This window comes from Eptesicus fuscus, chromosome 10, assembly GCF_027574615.1.
Source record: "Eptesicus fuscus isolate TK198812 chromosome 10, DD_ASM_mEF_20220401, whole genome shotgun sequence".
NCBI lineage: Eukaryota > Metazoa > Chordata > Mammalia > Chiroptera > Vespertilionidae > Eptesicus > Eptesicus fuscus.
This window is the reverse complement of record NC_072482.1, coordinates 76,903,725-76,926,456: the sequence shown is the minus strand read 5'-3', so window position 1 is coordinate 76,926,456 and position 22,732 is coordinate 76,903,725. Positions and strand designations below refer to the sequence as shown.

The 22,732-nt window shown below is 40.9% G+C and overlaps 1 protein-coding gene across 1 annotated transcript in view; it reads right to left on the bottom strand.

The window, feature by feature from the left end:
• Positions 1-465: 465 nt before the first annotated feature.
• MOXD1 (monooxygenase DBH like 1) overlaps positions 466-22,732 on the bottom strand; it is an 81,631-nt gene continuing 59,364 nt past the window's right edge. The window contains exons 8-12 of the mRNA XM_008140436.3: positions 21,372-21,563; positions 19,797-19,856; positions 16,001-16,143; positions 1,398-1,566; positions 466-920 (exon numbers count right to left, since the gene is read on the bottom strand). Of these exons, the coding sequence (XP_008138658.2) occupies positions 753-920; positions 1,398-1,566; positions 16,001-16,143; positions 19,797-19,856; positions 21,372-21,563 (732 nt within the window). The 3' untranslated portion in view covers positions 466-752. The remainder of the gene's footprint in view (positions 921-1,397; positions 1,567-16,000; positions 16,144-19,796; positions 19,857-21,371; positions 21,564-22,732) is intronic.

The window sequence follows — 22,732 nt, the reverse complement described above, 5'->3', positions numbered from 1 at the left end:
AACTACATTTTTTTCCTCAGCCTACAATCAGTTAGGTACCATTTCTCTGTTTCCCATAACCTCATTCTTTTATTTCTTTTTGGTGCCAGAGCTCACGAAAACACTCACCTGGCCAGAACTGAGCAGGATGCAGAAGTACTCTGAGATGGGTTAGGGGTTGTACCAATAGACTCAGATAGATGAAGAGATGAAAATGGGCATCATCAAAAAGCACAGAGGTATGGGACCCTCGGGGAATTCACAGAAAAAGACAGAACTGGGTAACACTGAAAGGTGGGGGACCGTTGTTTATGCTTGGGAAGTCACACCCAACGAGCAATAAAGAGGAAGGAACCTGGAGTGGAGAGTACTTCCTTTGACATCTTTACGAGGAAAGCGGTTTTAAAAAGGAATATAGAAGCCAAACCAACATTTAAACATTAAAACAGGCAATGACAAGTGTTTGAATAAAATGCAATGCAGAAGGAAATAAAGAATTCTTTTACTTCCACTTGACTTGGTCCACATTTTGATACAGGTTCTAAGTCAGGCCAGTTTTGCTTTATTGGTAATTGATACATTTTATCAGCCATTTCTGAGGAACAGAAGAGAACCCATGACATCTCTCAGGGAGACTGGGAGAGTGGGGCGGGAGGGAGTATATGAAAGGGAAGTCCCCGCGATCTTCACACTCCTCACGCCCAAAGTGTCTTTAACCTGAACATTAAACGAGTTTCCAATCACAGAAAACATCGTCACCGAGGACAACAGAACTAGGACCAGGCGTGTAGGCGGCTCAGGATGCTGCCCAGACCTGTGAAGCACACCAGCAGCTGGAGAGAGAGGCTTCTGTGCAGAGAAGAGGAAGGAGAGGGGCACATCAAGGGTTCTGCTTTATACGGTCTTTCTATATCTGGAGGTAAGGCCGTCATCCCTTGGATCTGAGAGTGAAAGAGCAGACAACGCCAATGAGAGTGTGATCAAAGAGCAGACTGTGGCCATGCTTGCTCAGTCCCTGAACTTCTGCAGGAATCAAAGGGGCGGGGGTGGGGCACAGATGGCTGCTGAGGTTGTCAAACGTGAGGACAGTCACAAGCTCAAGGATTCCGAGGGAAGTGGGGAAGAGGGCCAGGCAGGCCGCCGGGACAGGGGAGAAACAAAACAGGCTCCATCGCTTTTTGAAATTCTCACCTCATCCTGTTCCTGCTTCACTACAACTTTAGTTTTAGAATAAATCTCCTCTTTAAAGGGAAAGAAATCAGGAGTGTTTGGTCAACCCCAGGTAATCATTAAGCAAATTATCGGATGGGTCGTTGGATTTATGGGTATTCATCTGTTCCCTAGATTTCACCTGTTGTGGATTCAGGTAAAATGTGGCATCTGGTTTCCCCCGAAGATGAAAACCAAGCAGGGCTTACCGACCACTCGGCATTGTCGGTCTTGGAGCATCTCACGTTCACCGGCAGGCTCAGGACAAGCTTGTTGAAGGACAGACCTTCCTTTTTGGTCCACTTAAACTTATTCATCGCATCCATGAAGGAAAGGTTTTTATATTGCTTGGGGCTTTTGATAATGAAAGGCCAGGTCCTGAATTTAAAATTAAAAAACAACAACACACAATTAGTAATATTCATAATAAAGGCATTGCATGTTTCCATTACTTTTCAGCAGACATCATACTTGTTCATTTTTACAAACAACGATGACCTAATGCAACACATTGATGAACTCATCAGCAGTTACTGGAGGAAACACATACCAAATAAGGAGGATGGCATTTTTAAAAAAATGAAATTCCTTGTTTTATTGGCAGATGGGTATTACTTTTAGACAATTTTAGCTCTGAAAGCTTCCCCAGAGTCTCACAATTCCTCATTTATTTGTTTTGGCTCTAGTTAACAATATAACTGCTAAGCCAACAGTTCTGAATATTGAAATGTAATCATGAAATAAAGAAATGTGTTGGGCCCGCCGGCATGGCTCAGTGATTGAATGTTGACCTATGAACCACCGGGAAGGTCACTGTTCGATTCCCGTCAGGGTACAGGCCGGACTTGCGGGCTCCATCCCCAGTGGGGGTTGTGCAGGAGGCAGCCTATCAATGATTCTCTCCCATCATTGATGTTTCTATCTCTCTCTCCCTCTCCCTTCCTCTCTGAAATCAATAGATTTGAAAAAAAAAAAAAAAAAAGAAAAGAAAGAAAGAAATGTGTAGGCTCTTAAAACGTCCTGTAACTGAGATGGCCATTTCAGTTCCATACAGTTGAGAAGCCTGACCCCTAGTGGCTGCCCTATTCTGGCTTGCTGACACGGAGATAAATTCAAAAGATTTGAAATTGAAACGTTTTTACAATTTTACTGAGAAAAGAAATATTCCTCAGACTCTGAGCTTTGCTTCTACTTGCTGCTCTAATAAAACAAACCTGTTAAATGTCCAAGAAAGAAAGAACAAATCACAGAAGAATGACAAGACCTGCTTGAAAAGTTACTCTTCATTAAATATTATTGATTCCTGAAAAAAGGAAAAGTATAAGTGCTGATATATATAAACATTTACGTAAATGAATCCACGGGCCTTCCAGTAGATTATCATGGTAACCATCAGGTATCTGGCTCCCATGAGACACCAAGATGTTACAATAATTACCAAATAATTAACCTCTGAGGAATCTATATTTTCATATTTTATCTTCACAATTTCTTCTTTTAAACACATAACATATTCAGGCACATTGAATATTCTCTTATTAAGTAAATTAAACATCCTTTATTAATTTTTTAGATTTATAAAGATAAATTCTTAATGTCTAAATTAAAATTATTTCCTCCATACTCTAGTAAATTATACAATAAAAAACAACGCATACCATACAATGGTGTTTCTATTCTTCAGTCCTAACTTCCTTTTTACCTTTAATTAAAGTCAATATAACTTCGTTGAGTTTTAAATGCACTATTTTGTAGAGACTCTAAGGTTAAATGCTATAAAGGAAAAGCAGTCAGCATCGCTCTACATTAAGCATATCTATCAATGACCCAGAATCCATTGCATTTTAATATTTAAACATGCTGTGAAGATTTGTAGAGCTGCAGTTCAGAATCAGTATAAAGTAAAAACTTGACTTGAAAGGTGCTATTGTGTTTATGTACAATGTCCTTTTAAATACAACATAAGTTTCATTAAATATATAATAAATTTTAAATCAAATACGGAAAATGAAATTTACTCTTCAGAAAAGTAAGGTATCTAGCTGGAAAAAAAGAAAATCACCTTCATAGCTAGGGAAATACTGGGGGGAGAAGGGGAATCATCAGCCTGTGGCCACCTAACACACCACAAGGTGGCACTGGAATCTCTGCTAACAATCTGAGGTGGCCTAAACCCTCATTTCCAGCAGACATGCTGATGAGAATGAATACTGTATTATTGTACGTAGATAAAATCTTAAAAAGCTTTGCTGCTAGACTATATCAGCAAACTAGTATTTTTTGACATGATGTATAAACACATCTGTTAACTTACTATTAATAAGTGGAAAGGGTTTTAAAGGAAAAGCCCAATGGTTCATATGTGGGAAACAGCATAGCCTGACTGAGTAACCTGGGGATGGAGTCACCCACCTCTCTGAGATGGCATCCCTGGCTCATATTTACTGTCTCCTTTCCATTCCTACTAACTGTGTTCAGGCCCCTACTCTATGACAACATCACACAGTCACTTTCAGCCGATCCTACACCACACTTTCAGGTTACCTCTGGAGAAAAGAGGACAAAACAGAAAGAGAAGAAATCCTGAAAAAGTGAACATTTATCTTGAGTACTTTTCCTTATAAGACTAAGCTTTAAACCAGAAGTAGTTGGCCTTGAAATAGCAAGTTCTTCTGCTATCACTGGGACTGGGAATTAGTTAGGAAGACTAGGAATGTTCTAGAAATTAAAACAATTACATTTCTACACATCTAGGCATACTGCAAATGTCTACCCAGATAAACATTTTTAAAAGGGTATTATTTATATATTACTGTAGTTGATAAAAATAAATCATGTTAATATTGTATAATAATGAGTAATTTTTCTTCATAAGTTTAATCTAATTGATAAGTTGATTAAAAATATATACAAAAAAGAAATAAACTTAGACTATCCATAACAATTTGGAGGAAGAAAAAATGACAATGTTTAGGGATTTACACCCTCTTATTTAAAGATATACTATTATAAAACTATAATAATTGAATGTGATATTATATTAAGGCTAAACATGTACAAACATGGACAGAATTCAGAGTCCAGAAATAGTCAGTTCATGGTCAAATGATTTTCAATAAACATTCCAGTGTAATTCAATGGGAAACGGGTGGGTTTTTTCATCAAATGGTTCTTAAACAACTTGATATCCATAGGAAAAACAATAAACCTCAGCATTTAACTCATACCACACACAGATATTTATTTAAAATATATCATCAACCAAAATGTAAAACCTAAAACTATAAACTTCTTAGGGAAATAAAACACAGGAGAAAATCTTCATGACCTTGGGTAGGCAAAGATGTCTTACACAGGATACCAAAAGCACAAAACAAACCATAAATGATTAAATTGACTTCAAAAATAGAGCTAAAAAAAAAGGAAAATCAAACCACAGAATGGGGGATATTACTTGCAAAAATATATCTGACAAAGGACTTATATCCAAAGTATAAAGAACTCTTTAAAAATATAAAAAATTCTTACAAGTCAATAATAAATAACCCAACTAAACAAGAGACAAAAATTTGAAAAATTAAAGAGGATCATATATAAAAGACCAATAATCATGTGAAAAGAGGCTTAACGTTGTTAGTCACGAGGGAAATGGAAAATAAAACCACAATAAGATATCACACTACATGCACATTAAAATAGATGAAATTTAAAATATTGTAAATATAAAACATTGAAAGAATGTTAAGCCATAGGAGTTCTTGTATATTACTGGTGAGAACGTAAAAAGGTCCACCATTTTGGAGAAAATGATGAAGGTCTTATTAAATAAGTGTAAACTTTGTATACAATCCAGTGGTTCCACCACTAGGTATTAACTCAGAAAAATTGAAGACATATGTCCATGCAAAGATGAATATAATAAGGTTCACAGCAGCTTTCTTCATAATAGCCACAAACAGAAACAATACAAATGTCTTTTAACTGCTGAACTGATAAACAAACTTGGGTGTATCCACACAGGGGAATACTGCTCAGCAACAAAAAGGAATGGACTGCTGATACATGTACCAGCATAGATGAATCTCAGAGACCTCTAGGTCAAAACAACAACAACAAACAAACAAACAAAACACAGGCATAAAAGAGCACATACTATATGATCACATTTTTATAACATCTAGAAAAGATCAAACTAGTATAGTGACATAAAGCATATTCACAGTTCCATGGGATTGTCTTCACACGGGCCTAGGAGAACCGATGGGCGTGATGGAAATCACTATATCTTATTTGTGATGGGGTTACATAGGTGTACACAGCTGAGAAAACTTCCTAACAAAAATGGGTGCATTTTATTGCATGTAAGTTTGGCCCCAAGCAATTTGACTTTTAAAATAAAGAATAAAAAAGAAATAAGAATATACCAACAAGCGAATGAAAAAGGATACAACATAATGCCACAGACTTTACAATCTAACTGTTAACGACTGAAGCCAGGACATTTGACTGGACAAGGTTCAAGGCCTAACCCTTTGGCACTCTCCAGGGAAATGGGTGTTGGGAAGTACCCCGTGAGGCAGTCTCCCTAGTAAGAAGTGAAGGCTTTGGGGCTGCAGCCGCTTTGACAACATGATGGAAGGCCTGGGACATTCCTCCGGGGAGAGGGATGCAGTCCTTACCAGTTAGAAAACTTCCTCAAATAGATTTTTAACAAAATCTGAGGGAGGGTGAATCCATGCATTGTAATATAGAGTATATCCACAGCCCTTTACCATCAAAATATATAAAGGTAGGCACATAAAATATATCACCTAAACCTCTAACTGTGGTGTGGCAAGAAAGAAAGCTACTCTCAGATTTTCTTAGAAGAAAGTCAAGAATTCACCTACATTGTGTCAAAGACAAGTTTTCGGAAAAACTGACTCCTCAGAAGTAAGAAAGGACATAGCCATGCAAACACAGGGAGAAAAGGGAAGTATTTCACACTTCATGTAAAGAGACAGGAAAAAAACTGACACTAGAAGAAAATATAAACCGATTATACTGGAGAGAATTCCCACACGTGTTTCATGTTATTAGCTCAGTTAACAAGAACATGAATTCCATTAAACAAGAGCTCAAGCCTCGTGCACCTAGGTCCAGGTGAGGCCACATGCCCCTGGGTCTGGGAGAGGCCACGCACCCCTGGGTCCGGGCGAGACCATGAGTCCCTGGATCCGGGTGAGGCCTCATGCACCTAGGCCCGGGTGAGGCCACGTGCCCCTGGGTCTGGGGGAGGCCAAGCGCGCCTGGGTCCGGGTGAGACCGTGTGTCCCTGGATCCGGGTGAGGCCTCGTGCACCTAGGTCCAGGTGAGGCCACGTGCCCCTGGGTCTGAGAGAGGCCACGCACCCCTGGGTCCGGGCGAGACCATGAGTCCCTGGATCCGGGTGAGGCCTCGTGCACCTAGGCCCGGGTGAGGCCACGTGCCCCTGGGTCTGGGAGAGGCCAAGCGTCCCTGGGTCCGGGTGAGACCATGTATCCTTGGATCCGGGTGAGGCCTCGTACACCTAGGCCCGGGAGAGGCCACGTGCCCCTGGGTCTGGGAGAGGCCAAGCATCCCTGGGTCCGGGTGAGACCATGTGTCCCTGGATCCGGGTGAGGCCTCGTGCACCTAGGCCCAGGTGAGGCCACGTGCCCCTGGGTCTGGGAGAGGCCAAGCGTCCCTGGGTCCGGGTGAGACCATGTGTCCCTGGATCCGGGTGAGGCCTCGTGCACCTAGGCCCGGGAGAGGCCACGTGCCCCTGGGGCTGAGAGAGGCCAAGCATCCCTGGGTCCGGGTGAGACCATGTGTCCCTGGATCTGGGTGAGGCCTTGTGCACCTAGGCCCGGGTGAGGCCACGTGCCCCTGGGTCTGGGAGAGGCCAAGCGTCCCTGGGTCCGGGTGAGACCATGTGTCCCTGGATCTGGGTGAGGCCTTGTGCACCTAGGCCCGGGTGAGGCCACGTGCCCCTGGGTCTGGGAGAGGCCAAGCGTCCCTGGATCCGGGTGAGGCCTCATGCACCTAGGCCCGGGTGAGGCCACGTGCCCCTGGGTCTGGGGGAGGCCAAGCGCACCTGGGTCCGGGTGAGACCATGTGTCCCTGGATCCGGGTGAGGCCTCATGCACCTAGGTCCAGGTGAGGCCACGTGCCCCTGGGTCTGGGAGAGGCCACGCACCCCTGGGTCTGGGCGAGACCATGTGTCCCTGGATCCGGGTGAGGCCTCGTGCACCTAGGCCCGGGTGAGGCCACGTGCCCCTGGGTCTGGGAGAGGCCAAGCGTCCCTGGGTCCGGGTGAGACCATGTGTCCCTGGATCCGGGTGAGGCCTCGTACACCTAGGCCCGGGTGAGGCCACGTGCCCCTGGGACTGGGAGAGGCCAAGCGTCCCTGGGTCCGGGTGAGACCATGTGTCCCTGGATCCGGGTGAGGCCTCGCGCACCTAGGCCCGGGTGAGGCCACGTGCCCCTGGGTCTGGGAGAGGCCAAGCGTCCATGGGTCCGGGTGAGACCACGTGTCCCTGGATCCGGGTGAGGCCTCATGCACCTAGCCCCGGGTGAGGCCACGTGCCCCTGGGTCTGGGGGAGGCCAAGCAAACCTGGGTCCGGGTGAGACCATGTGTCCCTGGATCCGGGTGAGGCCTCGTGCACCTAGGTCCAGGTGAGGCCACGTGCCCCTGGGTCTGAGAGAGGCCACGCACCCCTGGGTCCGGGCGAGACCATGTGTCCCTGGATCAGGATGAGGCCTCGTGCACCTAGGCCCGGGTGAGGCCACGTGCCCCTGGGTCTGGGAGAGGCCAAGCGTCCCTGGGTCCGGGTGAGACCATGTGTCCCTGGATCCGGGTGAGGCCTCGTACACCTAGGCCCGGATGAGGCCACGTGCCCCTGGGTCTGGGAGAGCCCAAGCATCCCTGGGTCTGGGTGAGACCATGTGTCCCTGGATCCGGGTGGGGCCTCGTGCACCTAGGCCCGGGTGAGGCCACGTGCCCCTGGGTCTGGGAGAGCCCAAGCGTCCCTGGGTCCGGGTGAGACCATGTGTCCCTAGATCCGGGTGAAGCCACGTGCCCCTTAGTCCGGGTGAAGCCGTGCCCCTGGGTCCGGCCGAGACCAAACCAGAGGGAGTCGGACCTCCGTTACCACCATTTGTCCACCATCCAGAGCGGAGGGGTCAGTGCTGACATGTACACATAAGGAACTGGTGGACATTGAAATTGGGTCTCAAAAGAACTGTTGGTCCAGAAAGAAACTCACTACAGACTGATCCATCTGCCTGTCAGCATAACTATTATTGCTCGTCTCACATTCAGTTCTCATAAGTATATATCTAGTGACATATGATCTCGCTCATCTAGGGGAAATGATGAACAACATAGACTGAGGAACAAGAACAGAACCAGAAGCAAGGAGGCATCGATCGGACTATCGGGCCTCAGAGGGAGGATAGGGGAGGGTGGGGGGAGGGGGAGAGTTCAACCAAAGGACTTGTGTGCATGCATATGAGCCTATCCAACGGTTAAGTTCAACAGGGGGTTGGGGCATGCGTGGGGAGGGGGGGCGATGGGAATGGGGAGATGAGGACAAGTATGTGACACCTTAATCAATAAAGAAATTAAAAAAAAAATCAAAATAGCAAATCAAACTTTTTCAAAAAATAAAAAATAAATAAATAAATAAAATAAACAAGAGCTCAAATAAAAGATGAAACAACAGAGTGAGATGAACAGGAAGATAGCAGAACAAAGGAAATAAATTTAGGACAAAACAACTTTTGTAGCAAATACATTTTTAAAAAGCAAGATGTGAAAGATCACTTCTGAAAAATTATAAAATTCTTGAGAAAAATCTAAAGTAGATTAGAAAAAAAATGTGTAGCTACACTAAAACTTCCCTGAAATGCAATAAAAAAAAAGGGGGGGTGGGGTGGGGAGTGAATGTATGTACTGAAAGAACACTTTGTGTCTCAGGAAAATTTGATTCAGATGCTCAACACTGGAATATGTTCAAGTTAACTTACATGTTCTACAGGTAAAGGACGAATGCTCCCATTCATTCCAAGAGATCTTCTAAGGGGCGAGGAGAGGGAGAGAAGTGAACCCAAAATATCTCCACCCAAATGCTGTCTAAATATAAGTGCAGGAATTTCAAAAAATGTAAAAGAACTCAGGGCACAAAGCACCTGGAAACCCTTCTTAATTAAACATCTTGAGAAAAAAATATGATGAATCAAATTAAAGAACTCATAAATGTAGAAATGATATAAAGGTTTTATCACTGACTCTATTTTAAAAGTATAGTTGCCTTAAATGTTGTTAGAATTGGCTTTTAAAGTTAAATGTGAAAATTAAAAATCTTGAAAATACAAAAATTATAATATAAATAACAAATATTTGGAGTTATGGAAAAGGGTGGTCGGAGACAATGTGAAAGTATGAGTGTCCTTATTTTTTATGATCTACAATTAAAGCATGTAGTTTGAGGGAGAGGGAGAGAAAGAAAAAGAAAAAGAATAACAAAACAAATATAAGAAAATAATCAACAACAAAACTCAAAATTTAAACATAAGGAAAAAAATGTCAAAAGACCCAATCATGTAGTTTTTAAAAAGTGCGTGTGACATCTTAGTGTTTTTACAATCTATTTTCTCAACATTTGTGAGCTTGTTTATTAAATACTGCCTCTTGTGGTTAAAAACAACAGCAACATTTATTTGAAGTTCAACAACTGTTCAGTATTTTTTTCTTCTGATAAATTAAAACAAAATTAAATGTTAATGTTTTTTTAAAACACTGAAAAAGTTATAATCTTGATAATAATAATGTACTCATCTTTATATCAATACCTACATAGAAAGATTCTGCAATAATTTTCAATTAATGTTAGTATTTAGTCTTTTTTTTCTACCGGAAGTTGAGGTGATGGCTTTTATCTTCTTTTTAAAACTTTTTCTGCATTACCTAAACTCTTTATAATAAGCATTTGTGATTTTTACACATTATAAACATAAAGTGATTTTTCCTATAAAGAAAAAGAGAAACACCTCTCTTGATTCTTTTACAGAAACAGAACAAATAACACAGGAACTTTCCATCACATGAACTTGCCTGGAACTGCATGGATGTGTGGTGTTGCAGAAAACAGAGAATTCATATAAACTCATTATCTATTCTGTTATCTAATCTTTGTAACTTTTTGTTCTTCTTTAAGCCTTGCCAGATCTGTAGGAGGCAAAGAAAAACTGCATCCTCCAGAACAGACAAATCCTGTAACAGGATATAGTTGTCTCTATTTTTCTACCAAGTCATCCTCTAATCTTAGGATTGCTATGGAATTTTTAAAATGAAATAGGGCACCTAACTAATTATTATATTAAAAGCACAAAATAAAAGATTTGGGGTTACATGTTATATGATATTCCTTTTTAGTACTGTGTCCTAAAACCAAATTAGCAATTTTCTTTTAAGCAAAACAGAAAAATCACCCAGACCATTCCTCTCTTTCTGATCTTTTAACCAGTACCTTGTTAGTTTGGCCTTCAATAATATTTATATCACTGTGATGATGAAAAATACTTGGAAGTTTGATTTAAAGTCCAAACATGTATTTTATAACAGAGGCTTTTTTTCACTCAGATTTTTGAAGAATATTTAAAATGATTTTGTAGTTAAATGATTTTAGGTGGGCAATGACATCTCAAAAGTGGCCTTGTTCTGTGAAGCAATTTTCCTGTCTCTCTAAGTGATGAAAAACCCCACTTCCTGGGGGTAACCTAAGGCATGGGCATGACAGAGCTCACTGGGACATGAAAAGGGGGTATTTTCAGAGGCTTTACACAGATAACACTAAAGAAAATATAAGACTATATCCCAGTGTTTTTAGAATGACATTTTATGTGTTGTTTTGATTTTCACTATTTTATTTATATACTAGAGGCCCAGTGCACGAATTCGTGCATAGGTGGGGTTTGTCTGGCCCACCCCAGTGGGGGGCCCATTGGGCTGGGCTGCGGGTTGTTGGCCAGCCAGCCCCACCCTGGATCTGGGTGTTAGGGGCTGATCGGGAGCTGGGCCAAATAAGGGGAGGGGCTACGGGCAGTTGGCTGCCAGCCCCACCCTCAATCAGGGTGTTGGGGACTGATCGAGGGCCTGGCCAGCCAGGGGCGGGCAGCCGATTGGGGCCCAGATCAGGCTGGTTGGCTGCCACAGTGCACATCACAGCCACTGGTCATTCTGGTCGTTCTGCCATTCTGGTTGCTGGGCTTTTATATATACAGATATACTAGAGGCCCGGTGCACGAATTCCTGCACAGGTGGGGTCCCTCGGCATGGCCTGCGGGGATTGGGCTGAAACCGGCAGTCCAATGCCACCTGCCACTCCTGCCTGCCACCCCCGCTCATCCTGGCCCCACTGCGCCTGCCATGGACTTGCGCCCAGTCAGTCCTGATCAGGAGAGGCTTGCGCCGCCACAGCCATGCTCGCCAGCCATGAGCCCTGTGTCTGGCACCCATCCCAAGGGGCTGGGGTAGAGGGAGCCAGGATGCAATCAGCCCTCTGGGCAGTCAGTGGGATGCCCTTGCTGGCCTGGGATCTGGACCCATCTCTCTGACGTTCACGCAGGAGCCACCTGGCGACCGCTTTTATATTGTTTCTTCCTTGTGGAGCATCTAGGGAGGAGAAGTAGCCATGGTGCCTGAGGTCTACTTCCAGGAGGCCGGCAGCACTGTTGGGAGCCTGCCGGCAGCACTGGTCCGTTGGTGCCTGGCCGTTCTCCGAAGATTGGACTAGCAAGACTACTGGGGAAGTGAGTGGCTGCTGCCTAGCTGGTAGGCCACTGGGATGGGTTGGTCAGCTGAGTGGCATTCTCGCTGTGGGAGCGCACTGACCACCAGGGGGCAGCTCCTGCATTGAACCTCTGCCCCTTGGTGGTCAGCGTGTATCATAGTGACCGGTCGACCGGTCGTTTGGTCATTTAGTCATTCAGTCGCTTAGGCTTTTACATATATAAATTTCTTTTTAACAAAAGGCAATCCTATATAATAAAAGCCTAATATGCAAATAGACCAAATGGCAAAACGACCAGTGGAACGAAGGGGAGCGGGCCTAAGCCAGCAGTTGGACATCCCCCAAGGGCTTCCAGACTGTGAGAGGGTGCAGGCCTGTAGAGGGCCCCCTGGGAAGGCACATGGGCATTTCTTTAATTATTTTTAGCAGAACTCAGGGCGACAGGCAGAGCCACGCCCTGGGAACATGCTTCCCCAAAAAGGCTGGACATGTTATCAGTACTGACTTTCAACCTTGCCCAGGTGTCCAGAGATTGTGACTTTGATATGTAAATCCAGTCAAGCACCAGGAATGCTCGGGCCTACTCAAGAATGCAAATAATCTCCTTTGATCCTAACTTTTGGTGAAACCCCCTGGTATTTGGAGGTATAAATAAACACACTGCATCTGCTCTGGGTCTCTGTCCCTCCATCATCCCACCCAGCTCCCAGCTTTATAAAGCTATCTCTGTGTCTTCTTTCTTTCTTTCTTTCTTTCTTTCTTTCTTTCTTTCTTTCTTGCTTTCTTGCTTTCTTGCTTTCTTGCTTTCTTGCTTTCTTGCTTTCTTGCTTTCTTGCTTTCTTGCTTTCTTGCTTTCTTGCTTTCTTGCTTTCTTGCTTTCTTGCTTTCTTGCTTTCTTGCTTTCTTGCTTTCTTTTACTTCTCAATCCCTGGCTGCCTCCACTCAGAACCGGTTCATGTCTCTTTCCGTGCTGGACGCGGAAAAGGGAGATCCCCGCCATATCTGGCCCCTGCCACACAGGCCGTGCTGAGGGACCACCCGAGTGCATGAATTTCATGCAACGGGCCTCTAGTATATACACTGAGTGGCCAGATTATTATGATCTCTGAACACATAATAATCTGGCCACTCAGAGTATATCCTATATAATAAAAGGCTAATATGCAAAATGTCCCTTCAACCAGTGTAGGAATCCCTTTCCACGTCCAGTGTGGTCCAGGGTTCCAGTTCAGGGTTCGGGTTCTGGAGAAGGGCCGCACACAAATGAATGGAGACTTGAAGAAATTCAATTTGGCGAAATGGGGGGCCAGGCGGTAGTCCACCTCTAGTGGGAGAACTAACGACTGCTCTGGCTCTGCCATCCCTTTTATTGAGGCTTTGGGGAAAACATCTTTAGGCAAGATAAACAGAAATATACATGTAGCCCTTAGGCAGGAAATAACAAAAACTTAATGGGACAAACCAAGGTGGAAGCTGCTTCAGCTAACAATATCTCAACTAAAGGGTGAGTGGTTAGAGCAATTAAGGTTGTTGACCAGCCTTCCTGGCTTCCTGTCAACATCTCTCTTTTTAGTAAAACTGATTTGTTTCCGGCAAACCAGGAGTTTGACCAGCAGGCAGGCCAGCCAACTGCCCATGTTCCCTCCCCCTGGCCAGGCTGGCTGGACCCCACCCATGCACGAATTCATGCACCGGGCCTCTAATATATATATACTGAGTGGCCAGATTATTATACTTTCAGAGATCATAATAATCTGGCCACTCAGTGTATATAAAATTATAGACCACAATACAAACCATTTATTGTGAATTACAAAATGTCTTAATCTCTCAGTTTCCATTTCCTGCTCTATAAAACTAGGATTGCCAAGTCCTGCTCTACCTATTGGAATTGTATGAAAATAACTTACATGAAATCATGCATTTAAAAATATTTCATAGCTACAAACTAATTTACATAAGCATTTTGTTATTTGTATTTTAGTAGATCCAGATTTCTGTTTTGATGGTCACTGGGTAAGGTAGATAGGAACTCAGTACAACACATCTACAAATGATAAGTTTAATTTTTAAAACAAGAGTCTTTTTAGTTCATAAGTTCTAATCCCTATAATACTTAGAAACAAAAAGTAGATCATAATTGTCTTCATCAGCATCTGAATTGTACCACATCTTCATTGTTTTTTTACCCTCTTCTTAACTATACCCCCTTAAAATCTATGCATAACTTTTGCCTAATTACATCAGTCTCATTTGAAAAGTCCTAATCATTAGAAAATCCTTCCTTATATTTAATAAATTATACACTCCAAAATTTCCACTAGGCACTCTAATTCTTTTCCATTATTTTTTTTCTACATCTACCTTAATATATCCAAAACAAAATTTTCAATTTTTTCTTCAAACAAGTTTCCCTACACCTATACCAAGACACCATTCACACATCATCATGTTTCCTTCACTCTTCTCTTTCTCTAACCAATTCCTTGTGATGCAATCAATCAATTCCAGTGAGTGCTACCTTCAAAAGGTAATCTGAAGGTAACCATTTCTCACTAACTCTATTGCCACTACTTTGGTCCAAGGTACCCTTACCTCTCACCTGAACAATCACAATAGTCCCTTGATTGGTATTATTCTTTACAATCTTTTCTCAACACAGTAGCCAAATTCACTTTTTAAAAACACACTGCAATGGCTTCTTTTTGCACTTAAGAACTTAAGTTCTTATGTTGCCTATAAAGTCCTACATGATCTGGTCCCAATTGCTGTCAGACCTCCTCACTCTTTCCCTACCATATATCATCCGCTCCAGCCAAACCCACCTTCTCATTGCTCTTTGAACATGCTAGCTTCATACCCACCATAAGGTCATTACACTGACAATTCTCTTTGCATAGAGTATACTTGGGTATCTTTGCATGGCTGGTTTCCTATCACTTAGGTTTCTGCTCAAATATCACTTCCAGCCATAGATTGAATGTGTGTGTCCACCCAAAATCCATATGTTGAAATCCTAACACCCAAGGTGATGTTATTAGGAGATGAGGCCTTTGGAGTCTCTGCCCTTATTTATGGGATTAGTGCCCCTATAAAAGCAGCCTGAGAAAGCCCTCTTGCTCCTTCTGCCCCATGAGGTTACTATGAGAGGATGACTGTCCATGAGGAAGTGGGGCTTCACCAGACGCTGATTCTGCCCCAGCTTTGATCTTGGATTTCCCAGCCTCCTGAACTGTGAGAAATCAATTTCTGGAGTTGATAAGCCACCCTATTCAGACCTAGACTGCTTGTTCAAATGGTGTAGTTTATATTGAACACTGTTTTCCTCCTGGGAGTCTGGAGTTTAGGTAATTTGCTAAGGAGTCTAGCCCCAAATAAAAACTCTGAGCACCGAGTCTCTAGTGAGCATACATGTTGTCATAATTTTTTTTGTTAATCCTCATCCAAAGATATTTTTCCATTGATTTTTTTAGAGAGAGTGGAAGGGAGAGAGAAAGAGACAGAGAGAAACATTGATGTGAGAGAGACACATCGGTTGGTTGCCTTCTGCATGCACCCTGACCAGGGCCAGGGAACCTGCAACCAAAGTACATGCTCTTGACCAGAATAGAACCCGGGACCCTTCAGTCCACAGGCCGTGTTGTCATAATTTGATGCTGGTGGAATTAAGCACATTCTGTGTGACTCTACTGGGAGGAGTTTCTTGGGAACTTGCTCCTGTTTTCCTGTTGACTTTGCCCCATATGCCTTTTTCCTTTTGTTAACTTTCCTTTATACGATTTCACTGTAATTAATATTAGCCATGAGTACAACTATAAATATCTCTGAACCTGGGGGCAGTCTTGGGGACCCTGGACAAAGCAACCAAGAAGCTCACCTGGTTTTCCCAGTTGAAAATACTCAAATAGAAGAACACGTAAAGGAATTCCATAACCTGGTGATAGATCCAGTATAAAATAATGTCATCCTGTTCTGACCTGTCATATTGCCCCAACCATGAACTTCACTTATTACTTACGTGACTGGCCTATAGATCTCCTTAACACCAATGAACTGAAGTTGCTCCATAATGTCTGGAATACTTGCACATCGAGCAAGATTAATTCTTGGGTAATAAAGAAGGTATGAAAGACACATTTCATTCCTGGTGCTTAGTCCTCCCTGCAAATGGAGATGTTTTATTTAGAAAAGTATTCGACTAATAGACACTTAGAGCACACAAACCACCAAGGTCATACAGTTCCTTCCAGTGTTAAAATGTAATAAATCTTAAAGCTAAAGAATAATCTAAGTGACAATTTACTTATAAATTAATGTAGTGGCTAATATACAATGACTTTACAAATTGCAAAAATATAATGTCTTACTTGAGGAGCAAGGCAGGATTGAATAAAGGGAGAAGCCATTCTACAAGGGAGGCTGCAACTGATGCCTCAGTAAATATCATATTTAAATTATTCTTGAGCTGAGGTGACTATTCAGAGTTTTACCAAATTGTAGGAAGAAAGCTGGGTCTTTGTAACTTCACATCAACCAGTCATTAGCTGCTGGCCGCTCCACTGGAGGGAGTGTAACTTTAAGTGAGGCATTCCCTGACACCGAGGGCAAGGCCCAATGAGGGATACAGTCGTGAGCTCTTATCATCTGATAATTTCAGTGGCTGAGGTGTAGCTATCTTGGCCCTGAAAAGGGAGAGTATCCAAGCAGAGCACCAAAATATACACTAAAATAATAATGTATTATATACTTAGTAAAATACGTTATGAAAACAAAATTATATACAAGGCATACCTTCTGTATGCTAATCTTCAATTCTCCTCTTCCCCACACTAAACAAAGATATGATCATCTTGATATTTTGTTTATTATTTTATTGCTTTCATCACACTTTACATTCAGTTCACTGACGTATGCATCCCAAACAATATAATGTTTACTTTCATATGTTCTTGAACTTTAGATACATGATATCATAACTACAGATAGTCTGGTGCAAATTTGCTCTTTTCAAGCAACACTATGTCCTTCAGAATGGTTTTAGTTCATTAATTTTCATAACTATATACTATTCATATATTATATAAACATATAATATATTTCTTTGTTTTCCTTTTGATAAATAACTAAGCTGTTCCCCAGTTTTTGTTCCTGGGTTGTTGCATGTTACTATGAATATTTTATATATTCTTCTCCTGTAACACTTCCCACAAAAGTAACCTCAAGGTTAAGTCCACATAGGAATGGAACTGGTTAGAGCATATATCAATTTTCAATTTTACTAGAGAATGCCATGTTTTCCCCCAAAGTGGTTTTATAAATTTATATTCATCAGCATATGAGGGTCCAGTTTCAGTACATTGGAATTACAATTTTAAATATTGCCAAATTGGTAAGTATAAAATATCTCATTCTGGTTTACATTTGTATGACCTTGGTTTCAAATGAAATAGAGGATCCTTTCATATGTTTATTTTCTGTTAGAGCTTTTATTTTTTTGTTTTTTTTCTATTGTATATTTGTTTTATGTTACAGATTAATGAAATTTCTTTTAAATGCTGGATAGTAATGCTGTTTTAATCTATTTATTGTAAATATTTTTTTCAGTTTAAAACTTCTTTTAACTTACTTAACCATGCTTTTTATAACCAAAGGCTTTAATGTAGTCAAATTAATCAATGTTTTAATTCATAGTTTGTGCTTTTTATGTTTTGTTAAAGAGTTCTTACCTACACCAAAGTCATAATGATATATTTATATATTTTTCTCCTAAAGGTTTTTAAATTTTGCTCTTCACATTTAAATATTTTTAATCTACCCAGAATTGATTTTCTGTATATTGTGTAAGACAAAGACATAATTTTATTTTTGTCATTTGGATACCTAATTGTGTCAGTATTCTTTAGTGAGAAGTCCATCCTTTTTCACTTACCTGAATGCCATGTCTGTCTTAAACCAAGTTTCCATGTAAAGGATTTGTAGGTCTGTTTCCAGGACCCCTACTCTGTTTCACTCTTCTAACTCTGGACCCAAAACACATTAGGAATCACCATAGCTTTAAAATACGCCTTCATCTCCAGTAGTTTGTTTCTCATCTTGTTCTTTTCAGTACTGTCCTGCCTATTATTAACACTTTGCTATTCTATGTAGATTTTAGAATCAACTTTCTTCATGTAAAAGCTAAAACTGTAAAATATTTAGAAAATGAAACTATAGGAGAATAACTTTGCCGCTATGGCTAGTTGAAGATTTCTTAATACCAAAATTCCAAATCATAAAATCTCTCTGAACTTTTTATTGAAATTATATCAAATTTACATAGAATTATTTTTCTTTTTAAAGGGATTATTTTCTTTAAAAAAATATTTTTATTGACTTCTGAGAGGAAGGGAGAGGGAGAGAGAGAGAGAAAAACACCAATGAAAAGAGGTAAGAGAGAACCATTGTTTGGCTGCCTCCTGCATGCCCCCTCCACCCCTTCGGTCAAGCCCACCACCCAGGCATGTGCCTTGACCAGGAATTGAATCATGACCTCCTGGTTCATAGGTCAACACTCAACCACAGAGCCACCGAGGATGGGAAAGAATTATTTTTATTTTACTAAGTTTTTCTATCCATAAACACAGTACCTCTTAATTTCTTTAGGTGTTTCTTTAATGTCTTGCAATACAGATTTACAATTTTTTCCATAGAGATCAAACATAGCTAATGTTAGATTTTATTTCTATAGAACTTAAGAGTTTTTAATCATATTTTCTTATATACTAAAGTATAATTAATTTTAGATATTACCAAGTTTGAGATTTTTGATGTAGAAAATTACATATCTGTGAATAAAGTGTTTTCGCCTCTTTGCTTCTTTTCTAGCCTTGTCTCTCATTTTTTTTCTTTCTTAGTGCAATTTTGAATAGAAACAGTGATAATGAATATCCTTGTCTTCCTGATTTTCAACAAATACTGCATCTAATACTTCATTTAGCTTGGTATTTGCTATAGATTTTTCATAACCAATTTTTATCTTAAGAAAATTCTCTCTTACTCTTGGTTTGCTAAATGTTCCTCTCTCCCCCAGGGTTGACTTAAATTTTAAACTGAGGCATCTTTTTCCTTCAATATCTTAATTGGCACTAATACGTTTTCTAATTTAAAACAATTTGATATTTCTTAGCAAAACCCAAATTGGTCCTAACATTATATTTTTATATAATGCATTTTTTATAATGCAAGATTTGACAATACTTTGTCAAAGAGATTTCCATCAGGTGCATATTGTTGACCTCATACTGCCATTCTTAGGTTTAAGTTTAAGATTATGCTAACTTCATAAAATGAGTTGGTGAGAGATGATTACCCAGAAAAGATAAGTAAACCATGAATGATCTAATTATTTAATGTTTAGCAGAACTCCCCAGTAAATCTGTTGGGATGAAATTTCTCTTTGTGTCAGAAACCCCAAGGTCATGCAATTCGTTCTTACTTTCAGAGTCTTGATTCATCTAAGTCCAGACTCATGTAGATGGTCATTAGTAACCACAGGACTCTTATTAATAATATTTGGTGAGGAAAAACTAAAAGACTAAGGGTAGCTTTTCATGAAAGAATCAATAAATTACAATACAAATATTACCATAGTATCATTAGTTATTCTGATAAAATGCTAAAACAAGTCTGATTTCGCTTTTATGATGTTTCATGTTTAAGACATTCAGGAATTTTGCTTCCCAATGGGAATGTTTTTAGCTCTTTTCCTTCTAAAACCAAAGTTTATTCCTCCCTCTCTCTCCACAGATAAATTTTAATAATAAAAATTTTCTTACCCAAGTCATCCGGGCTCTATCTTTTGTGTTGTACCGACATTCGGTAATTAGATTATCTCCCTAAAACATAAAAGTATGAGCTTTCAGATTGCAGTTTTAGGCTGTTTCATTTATCTAATACATTTGTAGGCCAACAGTTTAATTTGCTATATGAAGGGATGCATTAAATAATTTGATTCAAAAGAAGACCCTTGATTATTAAATTCTAGAATAAGAAGCAAGCAAACAAGCAAGGTGCTCCGGGTTCAGGCCAGGCTCCCCCATGTTCTAGCTGCATGATCGTAGGTCAGGAAATGAGTCACTGGGTATAATGTGCTCATCTAAAAAATAATAATAAAAATAGCACTTGTTTTGCACAGCTGTTGCAAGGGGATTAAGTGACAAAATACACATGTAATTCTTAGTAGAGATTAAACACTTCATAAATGTTAGCTATAGCTACTAGCTATGGTGATTATCTCTTCATTTACATTATTTTCTTTAAAGGTCTTTAGTCATATACTTCCTTACAACAGAATTATGAGGCAAATTAATAGTAATTTACTTTTCCAGCGTTTTTCAATCTTTTGGACAATTCAGCACACATGGAAAAGAGTAATTTTTTAGGCCGCCCACTCAGGTAAGTGAACAGGCTATTTATGAACCAAACACAGCTAGCTCTGTGTGCTGGCCCTCAGGTCTGCTCTCCTTGCCCTGCTCCTCAGAAGAACCAGGGATCAGTATTCCAACACACTTATACCCTACTCCCCCACACCAGTTGGGAAGCTCTGAGATAACACAGTAAAACTGGTTGGAAAATCCTGAGACAAAACAACACAATAAGGGTGTGTAGGATCCTGATAATATCAGTGTTTCTCACACTGCATCCTTCTATCTTCAGGGTGTATGTAGCAAGGAATCTCTGCATGCAGAAATCTCTCATTTCAAAAATAGTATATAAGAACTGTACTTTCAAGAATGAAATAAGGGTAGAAAATTCTATGATGATCTTGATGGTCACGGGTTAAATTTTTTTTTTTTAAATGAAGGATTGCAAAAAAAAATTTTTTTAAGCCTTCATTATTGTAGGGCATAAAATTCTCTTCTGTGTCCTCCCGCCATGACTCCAAGTATTATTGCAAGCAGATTACACAGCACAGCATAATTAGCTATGTCCAAACACCTTTGCCAAATGAAAGAATTATCCTTATGATGATGTTTACTAAAATGAAAATTCTAAAAAAATATCCTATGGGGTAAGGAAACCCCTGATTTTCTCTTTACCATAATTGCAGCCAAAAGATTCAACTGGGGAGTAAAATAAGAAAAGAGCAACGCTAATGCTCAAAACCTGCTTTTTATATTCTTTTTAAATCAACTTGAAGTGCCCCTGGGAATAGTAAGAAAAATGAGTTTTAATTTTGGAAAACAGATCAAACACATTCCATCTGGGTTGTGCAACACCCGTGGTGGGTGGCTTTAGGACTAAGGATACCATGCACAATTCATTTCACCACTAGAAATCTTGCTTATTCTCAGCAGATATATGTCTCATGACTTTTATAACATTCAGTGAAAAAGAAAAAGCATTCATACTGGTAAGATGGTTCGTTCTTCCTTTAGGTACTGAAACTCCTGGAAATTGAAGTCAAAATTGTCATCATAAGCAAGTAATTTCATTTCTTCCCCTTTGCGGAAGTGACGGAGCCTGATGCCTCTGCCAGCCAGGTGAGCGTGGAGCAGAACAGCAAACACGTGGATCCCGCTTGGCTTTTCAGCTTCCAGAGCCTGTGGGGTGGGGAGAGTGGAAGACTTGATTAGCCCAAACAAGTGTGTACCAGACAGTTCTCATTCAACGAGACTTGGAGGGACAACTGAGAAGAAAAGCTAAAACAATGTAAGTGAATGCTTGAGCCACCAAACATGTTGAATTTGGATTTTTCATGACATTCCTATCAGTATTGTCATTATGAAGCAATATTTGCTGGGAGAAAAGTAAAGCTGCCCGGCTGGCATAGCTCAGTGGTTGAGTGTTGACCTATGAACTAGGAGGTCACAGTTTGATTCCCAGTCAGGGCACATGTCCAGGTTATGGGCTTGATCTTCAGTGTGGGGCATGCAAGAGGCAGCCCATCAGTGATTCTCTCTCACCATTGATGTTTCTATTTCTCTTTCCCTCTTTAAAATCAATAAAAATATCCTATATAATAAAATGCTAATATGCAAATCGACCGAACGGCGGAATGACCGGTCTCTATGATGTGCACTGACCACCAGGTGGCAGATGTTCAATGCAGGAGCTACCCCCTGGTAGTCAGTGAGCTCCCACAGGGGAAGTGTTGCTCAGCCAGAATTCGGGCTCATGGCTGGTGAGAGCAGCAGGACTGCCAAGAGGGTGCAGGCCAGGCTGAGGGACCACCCCCAACCCCCAGTGCATGAATGTTGTGCACCGGGCCTCTAGTATTTAATAACAAAAAGAACTAATGTTGAATGAGGATTTACTGGATGACTCCTAAATGTTATCTTTCTTTTTCCTTCTTTCAGGAGATAAAGAGGAAGTCAAGGCTCCTGGCAAAAATATCCCAGTATGTTAGTAACCTGCAAATTCAAACTCTTAAAAGGAGAAATTATTCTACACTAACAGATAAGAAAACCAAGCAGGAAAGGGGCATTAAATGACTTGCCCATGGTCCTACAACTAGTAAGTGATGCCATGGCTATCTGAATTCTGGTCAAAATAACTCAGAAGAGTATGTTTTGACTTCACCAGCCTGCCACACAACCTACAACCATGCCAGCTTTTAATTCATAAAGAATATGATCCATCTTGAAACACTTTCATTGAAAAGAACTATACATGGAAGCAGCCATTGTTAAATATTTATACACTAGAGGCCTAGTGCATAAAATTTGTGCACAGGTAGGGTCCCTAGTGGCTGCCCGCTGCCGGCCAGGGC